A 12,560-nucleotide genomic window follows, 5' to 3' on the forward strand; every position below is an offset into this window, starting at 1 on the left:
TGAAAATGGATTAATTTAAGCTATAAGATCAGTTGGCAAGAAGCCTGCCAAGGCCATACAGTTTGTAAGCAATATAAGTCTCTGTGTTTACTTGGTTGGGTCTGAGCGGCTGTGGGACTGGTGGGTGACAGAGATTTGTCCTAACTGTGGACAAAACAAAAAAACTCAAGCTACACATTTTTATTTATTTATTCATTTATTGTGTAGTTTTTGGATTTCCTTAAGGGATTTATTCATTTCTTCTATAAGGACCGCTATCATATTCATAAAAGCAGTTTTAAGATCTTTTTCTTATGCGTTAGCTATGTTGGAATATTCAAGGCCTGCTGTGGTAGGAGAGCTGGGCTCTGGTGGAAACGTATTTCCCTGGCTGCTATTCATTGTGTTCTTATGCTGGTGTCTTGGTACCTGGGTTTGGGATGATTAGAGAGCTAGGTGCTGATTTCTGGATTGGTCTTTGTTGGGTGGGTGTTTTGTTGCTTAGTTTCTGTTTCCCCTCTGGATTTTTGGAGAGTGTGATGGCTGTGTGTTGTCTGTTTTCTTGGCTTGTTCAGCTGGTGTGTTCACAGGGAAAGCTTGCTGGTGTTGGAGGCTGAGATACTGGGATGAGTTGGGGGGAGAAAGGTTCGAGAGGAGGGCTTTGTGATCCCCTGGGGATGGGGACAGAGAGGAAGAAGAGACCACAGCAGGTTTTTCAGCTACAGAGCTGGGGGTGTAACTGGGGGGATTGGATCTCAGAAGCAGTAGAAGAGGTGTGTGTGTGTGTGTGTGTGTGTGTGTGTGTGTGTGTGTGTGTGTTGTGTGTTGTGTGTGTGTGTGTGTGTGTGTGTGCGGCTGTGCGGTGTGCCTTCAGTCTACTTGTTGACCTGGGAAAAATGGCCCTTGGCTTAGCAGGGGGTACCTGCTAAATTTGGGACCTGAAGTAAAATAACAAATCAGGGAGGGAGGCAGGAGAGGATGATCTGTGGGGTAGACATTAGATGTGGGCTGCTTGGAGGGAAGGCCGCAGCTGGTGTCTGTCACAGTGCTAGGGTTGCGACTGGGGGATTGGGTCAGGTGGAACAGAGAGAGACAAGAAGGTTTGCAGGAAGCCCACCTGGTTCTCTCTCTCAGTTATTTTTAAATCTGCACTTGCTGATTCTGAGACTTGAGATTTGTGAGAATCATGTTTCTGCTCTCTGTTCTGCTTACTGACAGTTGTTATTTGGTTTCCCTGTGTACCTGGTTATGTTCAGTCTTATGGTGGTCATGGTGTCTGGGGATTCTCTGTAATAGAAATGGTTCATTTCTGCCCCCCCCCCAAGAGTCACTTGCTTTCTGCAATGGTCTCCAGGACAGCTGCCAGCCTTTACCAAGGTCCCTACTCCAACTCCTGGTTTGGGGTTCTTTACACATCAGGACTTTTTTATGTGGTCATTGTTTTCAGGAAAATACTACTTCTCTTTGGTGCTAGGTGCCCAGTACTAGGGTAGAGTTCTGCAAGGTTGGCAGGGCGACCTTGATACTAGCTTTTATTCCAAGTCATTGGAATTTTAGCTAAGTGTAGAAACCACATTTTCATCTTGGCAGAACCTTAACTTTTGTTCTTACTATCCTTGAGGTTTTAGAAGTGCAGACACACTGGATACACCAATAACAGAAGTTACCATCTTATTCTCCTTTTGAGCACATGGTGTGCACTACCAATTAATGGATAGAATCATAAAAATTTAGAAGGCAGTTAGACATTGCTGTTTAGAAAATCTATATTCATAGGTTCCCCATCCTCTATCATATCGACCTGTCCCTTCCCCAGCCATTCTTTGACCACATTTATGGTACCAGGTATGAATTTCCTCCTGTGGGGCAGTCTCAGATCCCATCAAGGAGTGGTTGGTTATCCTATAAACTGTTCTGCTGCTCTTAAACTGGTGGGAACATCTTGCCTGGCAGGTCAGTTTTAGCACACAGGGTCCAGTGCTAGATAAGATCATTGATATCTATCCTCCCCCAGCAGCCTGGATGGAATCTTCCAGCACTATGAAATCTAGCAGGCAGGAAGTGTTTCCTTTTCAGTTCAGACTGATTTTTTTTTTTTTGTGTGTCCTGCAACTAAGATGTGTGATGTCTTCAGCAATCGCATATTATCTTCTAGTTATAGTGGGCCACCAATAGCAATGGCAATAGACTATTGTACTGGGGGCCTCTGAGACTTCTCTGAAGAAATTTGTAGGGAGATAACCTGTGTTTGGCTCTAAGGTTTTTCACTTAACAATCCATGTGTTTTGGGAGCTGCCCTGTTTACTCATGTGGGTTACTTCTGTTCAAATGCCTTTTTAAAATGCTAGATTCTATTTTTAGTTAGTTTACAAGGTGAGTTTTAGAGACCTTATGAATACATCCTTAGTTTGGGTTGACCCACTCCTACCCTCCTTTCCTTTTCCACCCCTCCCCACCTCTGCTTAGGTCTTCTTTAGCTTCCAGAGTTCTCCCTGGTCTTTCATATGATATACATTTTACTGTCCTCTCTACATTTTTTTTTTAAACCTTGGATTGCAAGACCATAGGTTTCCAAGTAGCTTCCCCATATACACTTCATTTTGGTTAAGGCTTTTGATTCAAGGAGCTCTGTTCTCAATATGACTTACATCTGGAAACTGTAAAGAAAAACAACTATCCAATTTTTGTGTTTGAGTGCAGTTTCTATCCATCAGGAGTACAGTGATAAAAATTGTGTCCAATTTTATTATGAAACCCAGTTCTCTTTTTCTTTTTATGTCTCTCACTCAGTTGCTTTGTCATAGGTGGAATGTATTTCACTGCCCCCGGGTTTGGGTTTTCCTACACAATTTTCCTGAATCGGTAGTGTGTGGCTGGAGATAAGAGCATGTTATTTCTGTGCCCAGGTCTCAGGGGTCTGACACCTCACTTCCCTTCTGGTATCTCTGCCACTGGCCATGTCTTGGATTAGCCACTGGTCCATGGAAGATGAGAGACATGAGGAGCAGAGCAGAAATGTTCTAGCTAAAGGATGCTGAAGCAGAGCCACCCACCCACACCCAGCTATGCCCATCAGATTGCCGACTGGAAGGGAAATAGGTCAACAACACTGATGATCTTGAGTGCGCTGGGTCAGAAATGTGTTGAATAACAATCAATCCCCAACAACCATTGTTGTAATTTACCAAGTGATCCCAGTATCTTGGTAGTCTAGCTACCACCAATAGCAGGTTCTTTTAGTCTTACCTTAGTTACTAATGTTAACTGTTGAATCCCACATTACAGTTCACTCATGGGTCTTATTGAAGGCAGTTATAGAGAATTGATACAGATGGAGTACTTAGAGCTCCTGCAAGAGGTTACATAAAATATAAACCCAGTGGGAGAGAGCCAAGTCACTGAGATGCAGGGCCTCGTAGGTAAGGCATAGACTTGGGCCTGCACAGATGGATAGATGGGTAGATAATGGTGGACAGACCACAGAGCTGCAGCTCGAGAGACATTCTCTGCCTGTCCATCCCTTGACACATGCTCAGTTGGTGACAGGTTCATGACGCCATTGCCATTGCTGTATCAGGTTTTCCTCCTTTTATGAAACACAGGTAAAGGTTTCATGTTTACAAGTCAGTTTGTTTTTCTGGTGTGGGGTGTTTTTTTAATCCTTTATTGATTCTTTGAAGGTTTCACAGCATGCATCCTGATCCCACCCATCTCCTCCATCTGCCCTCTGCCCTTGCAACCTCCCCTCCCTACCAAAAGCAAATTAAAATTTAAAAGAAAAACCAAAAACAAAACAAAGCACACAAACAAAACAAACAGAAAACAAAACAACAGCAAAACAAAACAGAAGACAAACAACCCAAACAAAACAAAACAAAAAAGGGAGAAGAGTCTCATTATGGAAGCTATAGTGTGGCCCATTGAGTCACACAATTAACCCTTTAGTCCTTTTTATCTTCACTTGCAAGTGTTCATTGCCATGAGTCATTGTCCTGGTTCAAGGCCTCTGGCCTCTGCTCCACCATCTATAATGGGCTCTCACTGGGGTTCCCCTTGGATATCCTGTTCTTGCCCTGGTTAGTGAGGATTCTAAAGGTTCATGCCCTTCAGATGCTCCAACAGTTCATAGCTGGGGTGGATGTTGGGGTGGGCCAACTCATGCCCTGGTTCTGGGCCTGGGTGGTAGCTGGTCAGCCTGCCCGCTTCTGCGACTGTCAGCACCCAGGGGAGCTCTCCAGCACTGCCTCGGCCAGCCCACCCACTGCAGCCTGCAGCAAGGAGCGGGGCCAGTTCTCTTGCCCTCAGGCCCTTGTGTCTGGCTCACCCACACTCACCACCAGCACCAGCTCGACTGTCTTGCCCAGGCAGGACCCTCATAACCTGGGTGGGAAGGGGGCAGGGTCTGCTCTCCTGTTCTCATGCCCTCAGGGCTAACCACAGGGTTAGCTCTACTGTGCTGTCCTGGCAGGGTGCAGGGTCCACTCTCCTGTGTGTGCTGCAGCTGGTGAGGGACAAGGCTGGTTCTCCAACTCTCATGACCTGCTGCAGGTAGAGACGAGAGGGGCGGGGCGCCTTTTCCTCACCCATACCACCACATGGCAGATGAGGGGAGGCATTAGCTCTGCTGTTCTCATGCCCTCAGGGCCAGTTCACCTGCATCCCTGACAACAGGGTCAGCTCTAGTGTGCTGCCCAGGTGAGTGTATGCTGGTGGGGAGGGGTGGGGCCATCTTTCCTGATTGCAGGGGCCAGCTCTCCTGCTGCAGTATCCAGCAAGGGGCGGGGCCAGCTATCCCAGGGTCAGTAAGGGGTTGGGGTGAGCTCAGTAGAGCTTTCAAATTTCAACATACTTGGTTCCTATGACTCCTGTGATAATACAGGCCATGGACATCAACACAGACCCCAGTCACAGCAGGACCACATGTCCCTCAGCAGCAACTGGGGCCCAGGCATCACTATGGCCCTGGTAGCAGCAGAGGCCATCCATATCAGTATGGCTCTGGTAGTAGCATGACCCTGGAACACCAACATGATCTCAAGAGGCTGACCATTTCCCAAGCATTCACATTGTCCTCAGGGGTAATGGGGGCCATGGGCATCAACTCAGACCCTGGCTCCTGTAGAGTGGCAGACCCAGACATGGCCCTTGGCAGCAGCCCTGCCCTGGATGACATTATGGCCCTGGGTGGCAGTGCAGGCCACTAAGGTCAGCCACCTGCATATCCACATGACCACAGATTGTGGCCTAGACCCCAGCCTCTGGTGGCAACATGGGCCACTGTACATGAACAGAGTTCCGGGCTGTGGTAGAACCATGGATTTAAACATGGTCCTAGGTTATAGCCAGGGTTCAGAGGTCACCATGCCTCCAGGTAGCAACACAGGCTACCCGGTTCAACATGGCCCTCACAGCAGCGTGCCCTTGGACACCAATGTGGCCCCAGGTGACTGCCCAGACCCTGGCATTGGCATGGCCTTCAATGGCATCAGGAGACATAGACATCAACCCAGACCCTGGCTGCTGTAGGGACACAGACCCACACATCGCCCCCAGCAGCAGCCCTGGCCCAGACAACACTGTAGCCCCAGGTGACAGTGCCAGCCACTCCATTGGGAATGGCCCTGGCTGTGGCACAACCCTCAGATACCAATATGGCCACAGGTTCCATCCCAGACCCTGGGCATCCATGCGGCCTCCGGTTGCACTATGGGCTACTGGATATAAACACAGACCCCAGCTGTGGTAAGATCATGACCCAGACATAGTCTTTAGCAGCAGTCCATATCAGGATGTCACCATGGCACCTGGTGGTAGTGCAGGCCACTCAGATCAGCCTGGCCCCCAGGGAAGCATGACCCTTGGACACCAACCTGACTTCAGGTGGCTGCTCAGACCATTGGCCTCTGTTCGACTCTCAATGGCAACAGGAGCCTCATGCCCCCTCAGCTACTTCAGGGCCTCAGACCAAGATTGGCCCTTGGCAGTAAGTAGCCCAGGTCAGGAAATGACCCTGGACTCAGGTGGCTAGCAGGCCATTCAGATTAGCCTGTACCTCTCACCATCCTCGTGTCTTCAGATCTGCCTCTCCCTCCAGCCCATGGACCAATACACTGCTCTGTCTCTCTTCCACCTCTCCAGTCTGGACCCCCTCACCACAGTGGTGTCTGGCTGCCTTGATTGAGACCTACCCCTGCCAGACTCATGGCGTGCGGGGAGCTGTTGCTGTGTCAAGGCCCAGCACTCGATTTCCTAGGCTGCTCCTGGCTGAGTCCTGCCCCAGCCAGCCACATGGCATGGTGGGGAGCTGTGGCTGTTGCTGTGTCTCGGCCTGGGGCTCTTTTGTTTTTTTGAGACAGGGTTTCTCTGTGTAGCCCTGACGATCCTGGAACTTGCTCTGTAGACCAAGCTGTCCTTGAACTCAGAGATCCACCTGCCCTTGCCTCCCGAGAGCTGGGATCAAGGGCATGCACAACCATCACCTGGCTCTGGTATGGTAGTAAAACACCCATGTGCACATGTGTTCTTAATCTGCATTGATCATTATCCCCCCAAGGTTGGTGAAGACTGTAAGGTATGTTCCTCACCATGCAGACCAATTAATAGTATAAGTGACCCTAGAATCATGTTGGGAAATGAAATCACTGGGCGTGACATGTTTCTTGTTTTTCCCAGCATTTTGGTTAGTTCCTTTGGAGGTAATGTGTAGCTAGAGTTTTCCTGGTCCTGCCTGTCCCACGATCAGGACAAATCTCTCTCACCTGCCAGTCCTGCAGTTGCTCAGACCCAACCAAGTAAACACACAGAGACTTATATTGCTTACAAACTGTATGGCTGTGGCTCAGGCTTCTAGCTATCTAGTTCTTACATCTTAAATTAACCCATTTTTATAAATCTATACCTTGCCACATGGCTCGTGGCTTACCAGTATCTTACATGTTGGTACTCATGGCAGCAGCTGGCAGCGTCTCCCTGACTCAGCCTTTCACTTCCCAGAATTCTCCTCTCTCCTTGTCCCACCTATACTTCCTGCCTGGCTACTGGCCAATCAGTGTTTTATTTATTAACCAATCAGAACAACACATTTAACATACAGAACATTCCACATCAGTAATGCCAGTCTTGGGACCTTATCTGCTTTCCTGTGGACAACCTGAGAGCAGCTTTGATTTTTATAGTGCTAGCAGCCGAATCTCTTAGATGTTGTCTTCTATCGCCACATGAGTTTCTCTCTAGTTCTCTTTATCACTGAAGCAACAGCTGTTAACTGATTTGCATGGCGAGGAACTGGCATTTACTTTCTGTGTGAAGGGAGCTCATGACCCTCATCTACTTCAGGTGATACTGTTCATTATATACGCATTCTGAAGAGGTTTTGTTTATAACCCACAGTTAGCAATGTGAAATTCACCAGCATCTGTGGCTCTTATTGGTTTCTGCTGATTTCCTTGCCTCCTTGATGCTCCCTACATTTTTATGGCATCTCTGTTTTCCACAGAACATTCCACGTTCTGTCTCTCTCTGTCTGTCACCAAGTAGCCATTAACCTTACCCTTCAATGAAAAGCAAAAAATGAAAGTATCTGCTGACATGGTTGATTTCTGTTGTCTGACTGCATTTATACAAGATCCTTGTCCTAGACTCTGACCTGCTGTAATAGCTGCAACATGTTTTAGGCAGTGTCTCCCAAGCAGGTGGCCAGTTTAACCTAGAATGGGCAAAAAGAAGGGTGACGAGGGACACATCCAGTACTTGCAATCCCCACATGCTCCTCAGATCAACAGTGCTCCTCACATGAAGCGCATGAGTGACTGTTCCCTGTCTTAGAGAATGCTGTGAATCCCTCTCTGACACAGCTGCTTGCTGTTTGGTGGCTCTATTCTTTCCCGTCCTTCTGGTCAGCAGGACTCACGGTCCCTAGATCTGTAGAGTCCTTTGACCACTCCCACTGGCTGCTACAAGGTTGTATCTTCTAATAGAACACCACGCCATCTGTCTTTGAATATTTATTTCAGCACTCCTGTTCTTAGCTAGTGATCATGATAATACCTATGAACTGATAAGGTTTTTTTTCTTTCTTTCTTTCCCTAAACCTTTATTTCCCTAGGCTAAGAGCCAAATATGTCATCAGGATGGCTATTATGGGTAACCAAAGTCAGCACTTAATCCATTCATTTTTGTTTGGAGCATGTTTAAAGAACGATTTGAAAGGGATTCTGGGTGTATAATAGTGAAGGACCTAGTCATAATCTACTAGAGAATAAAAATTTCCAATAATTAAAAGGTAAAAAAAATGAAAAGAAAATTTTAAGGTATTATTAAGGGAAATAAGTGGTGGTAGTATTCATGACAGTTGATCTGAGCTCTTGTTGAAGGGAGGGGTATACTCTGAATGTCTAGGGGGAACATTTTAGACAGAGACCAACAAACACAAGATCCCTAGTTAAGTGTGCCTAGCATACTTGGGGAGTAGCAGAGGTCCAGCAAAGGGGTGGGGATGGAAGGAAAAGAGAATAGGAAAAGTGGAGCTGGAGACATGGCCCTGGACCTGAAAGTATGCCCACCTTTTCAGAATTGTATTGTTACGAGCCTCCTTTGATGGGGAGTGGTGATATCTGATGCACATTTTTTTTAAAAATGTTGTCATGGCTATCTTGCAGAGAACAGATTGTATTTTTGAATTAATCCCCTGCTGTTTGTGTAAAGAAACCCCAGGCAAGTGGCTCTGCTTACAGGCTTGCAAATATTAATTATGATCTAGGAAGTGAATGGGCTAAGTTCCATTTTTCTCTTACTGTGAGATTTTATAGATTGTCATCCCAAGGTGAAGGCAGATTTACTGACATCAAATAACTAAACCATGACAATTCCATTAGGAAAACTTGATAGCATCTTCATAATAGCTAGAAATTTTTAAACATAAAGTGGAAAATGACATTGTACTTCCCATGTACAGACTGTCTGAAACACCATTCAGTTACCATCTGAAAACACTTAATTGGTTCTCTTGCTTTGGAGGGTCTCATAGTAAAGTCAAGTTCAGTCTTCTTTAGTCATCAAAGCCATAATCTGTCCAGTGGGTCATGGGAAATATGCAATGAAGGACATAGGGAAAAGGAAGACATTCACAGCATCTGCCAAAGTTGTTTATGATGTAGTTCAAGTAACAGCATGGCTGTGGTGAGATCTGAGGATCTGGAGTGGGTCTTGACTATGTGCTGAGTGAAGAATTAGCTTCATTTTGTTGAGTAAGCAAGTACTTTGTCAAAATATAAGGGCCTGATGAAAAGCAAGCTCTTTCTTGCTGCTGCTGCTGTTGCTGGTGGTGGTGGTGGTGGTGGTGGTGGTGCTGGTGGTGGTGGTGGTGGTGGTGTGTGCGCATGCATGTAACTTTCAAGGGATTCCAAGTGATACTTGGGAAAGAAGTGATTTTCTTTTATATAAATCACTAAAGGAAGAGTCTCAATGCCCCCAGAGGTGAGGCAACTTATTGAAATCAAGGCACAAAGACTGGGAATAACTAGGCTCTGCAGAGTGTTGATGTATAAATTTTTTAAATGAGTCTTTTCTTTTCTCTTTTCTTTTTGAAGGCATCTTTGTTGTTTACTCAGGCTGGCTTTGAACTCATGATCCTCCTGACTCAGTTTCTCTAGGAGTGGGGTTCACAGGTATGTGCTACCATACTTAGCCTATGGTCAAGTTTCATTAAATATTTTTGAGCTTGGATTAGATTGCATTTTGGCAGAGTTTTTGAAGGGGCAATGTGTTGTAGAATATTATTTTAAGGTGTGTTACTTTTGTTTGTGTTGTATTTGTTTAACTCTGTGAAGCTGTGTTACAGGTCTAAAACACCTGATGGTCTAATAAAGAACTGAACGGTCAATAGTGAGGCAGGAGAAAAGTTAGGAGGGATTGGCAGGCAGAGAAAATATATAGAGGGAGAAATTTGGGAGGAGAGATCCAGGAGCAAGAGAAGGAGGAGGACATCAGGGGTCAGCCACCCAGCTACACAGAAAGCCATGGAGTAAGAGTAAGATTTACAGAAGTAAGAGAATGGGAAAAGCCAGAGGAAAAAAAGTAGATGGGATAATTTAGGTTAAGGAAAGTTGGCAAGAAATAAGACAAACTAAGGCCAGACATTCACAATTAAGAATAACCCTCTGTGTGTGATTTATTTGTGAGCTGGGTGGTGGACCCCCCAAAAAGAGCAGAAACAACAACAACAGCCATGTAAATGTGGGGAGAATGGCTGGCTCAGGTGACTTCTGAGCTGACTTAACTCTGAGGCCAATGCTAGAGGGTGGGATCTTGAATTTCAGAGTGACTTCCCCCTCCACTGAAGATGTCTCTAAATGTCTTTTTAATGGTCATCTTGTTTGTTCAACCACATTGCCTGCTCTTGCCTCTCCATTAAACACAATGAGAAAATGAAGCAGCCAGCACTTCATCCTCCTGAGTGATGGGGCAAGGCCTGGTGCATTCCTTGTTCCTGGAGCCTGAAGTCTGATAACTTCCACTCCAGCAGCTCTGTCTCCACTGATTTGCCTCCACACTGGCCTTTCTCTTCAGTTTTTCCAGCTGACTTTGAATCCATTGAATCACTCACACCCTCACTAATTTTTTAAAGATTTCCTCACCAGCTGGAAGCACACTGCAAACCGCCACGCTTTCACAGAAGATTAAATAGCGAGTGCATGTTTGTTCATCCAGCTGTGAGCAGAGAACCTCAGACTCTCAGCTTTGCAGTCTCTTAAACAAGATTAAAATTTATCATTTGGGGTTTAATTAGACCTTTCGTATTTGTTTTCTTTCTTTTTTTTTTTTTAAGGTAGTTCTCCAACTTTATTTGACACACTCAGCAGCTTAGTTCTCATCCACATTGACTGTAGATTTTTGAATGTGGTAACAGGTATGTAAGTTACCAATGTGTAGAGCTTGTTTGGTGAGTCCTCATCCTCATTACGTTTTCTGGACAAACGTACACGGATACGGTATGGAACATTCCTTATTCCTTTGGCCCAGACGCTTTATTGAGCCTGGTATCAATGCGCACATCTGGAGTCCCCATCTCCTTCATGGCAAATTTCTGGATTTCTTTGAGTGCCCTAGAGGCACGCTTCTTGAAGCCCACGTCATGGATGCGCTTGTGAATGTGGATGGTGTATTCTCGGGTCACCACCTCGTTGATGGCAGAACGGCCCTTCTTCTCGCCACCCTTCTTTGTGGGAGCCATTCTGCCAGGCCCAAGTTGAAAAGGACAGGCATGAGGGATTGTCTCATATTTGTTTTCTAATTTTGACCTGCAGCATATTTGAAAATTTTTATATCAAGGAGCTTAATTAAAATCTTCCCAATGAACTGAATTTTACTTTTAATGCAGAGCTGACACTGACTTAAAGTTCCTCTGGGGAAGATATTTGTCTCTTTTTTAAGTTGGGTGTTGCTTTTGTGTAGACCCTATTGTAGGAATTGCTGTTTCTGTTACATTGCAATAGCTTTTCAAGATTGATTTAAATATTGCTGTAACAGAGCTCATTCTTGTGTTTGATATTAATAAATTTCTTATGTGGGATGTTAAAATTAAGTTCCTATGGTGTCTATGTCTTTTTTTCTGTTGGCCTTTTGAAAGCTACCCTATACATTTCATATTTTGGACAATCATGAATTTTGGACATTGTTTTCTACATTTGCAAGCAAGCTTTGTGGGAACATAAGTTTGCAGTTATTTGGACAAATGCTAAGAAGTGCGATCACTGTCATAGGGAAGTTCAATGCCAACCTGGGCTATATAGAAAGATCTTATCTCAGAAAACACACACACACACACACACACACACACACACACACACATCAGGGACAAGGACCATGCTTTTAGTTTACTACACCTAAGAAAATGTCCCCTTGCATCTTTACATATTTGAGGCCTTGGCTTGGATGAGCACATCCATGGCAGAGGGCTAAGAAATGGTGGGATGCAGGATATCTTTCAGAGATGCAATAGGCAGGGTTGCTAACGAATTAAGAGAGGTTGAAAAATGCGAAAAGGAAGAGTTGAAGATAAAGTAAATGTGTGTTTTGAAGACAGGGCAGTGACATGGCAGGAATCAGCAAAACATCAAGATGATACATTCCTTCTAAACTCAACCATCTCTCTCCACTAGTTTGTAAAAGGTATTCAGAGCACTTCAGGAAGCAAGACATGGAGGGTCAGACTGAACAAAGTCATCACAATGTGGAGAATGCTATGACGAAGAGATGTTGTTTGTCCTCAGTAAACATTTGAGTTAGAGAAATCACACAGTTTAGTTTGTGTTTTACATTCCTATAGCTCAAGTGTGTAGAATAGATGTAAAGAGAAAACACAGGAGGTAGAGAGACTAGGGGTTGGGGCAAAGGCCTGCTCAGACTGTGATATTGTGGATAGCTCTGTGAACATCGTTGGAGGTCTGTGTTGAGGAGTACAATTGTTGGATTGTGGGCTGATATAATCATTAATTTTTATTTTGAAGCAGAATCTTGCTATGCAGTCCAGACTGGTTTCAAACCTCATGATCTTTCTGCCTCAGCCTTCTCAGTGTTAGGAT

General features: G+C 45.3%; 1 protein-coding gene across 1 annotated transcript; it reads right to left on the reverse strand.

Moving 5' to 3' along the window:
* Positions 1–10,922: 10,922 nt before the first annotated feature.
* On the reverse strand, positions 10,923–11,209 carry LOC114692434 (60S ribosomal protein L31-like). Its single transcript, XM_037209553.1, has one exon. The coding sequence runs from the start codon at positions 11,207–11,209 to the stop codon at positions 10,982–10,984; it is 228 nt and encodes a 75-aa protein (XP_037065448.1). The 3' UTR covers positions 10,923–10,981.
* Between the last annotated feature and the right edge of the window lie 1,351 nt (positions 11,210–12,560).

Source organism: Peromyscus leucopus, chromosome 11 (genome assembly GCF_004664715.2).
Source record: "Peromyscus leucopus breed LL Stock chromosome 11, UCI_PerLeu_2.1, whole genome shotgun sequence".
Lineage (NCBI taxonomy): Eukaryota > Metazoa > Chordata > Mammalia > Rodentia > Cricetidae > Peromyscus > Peromyscus leucopus.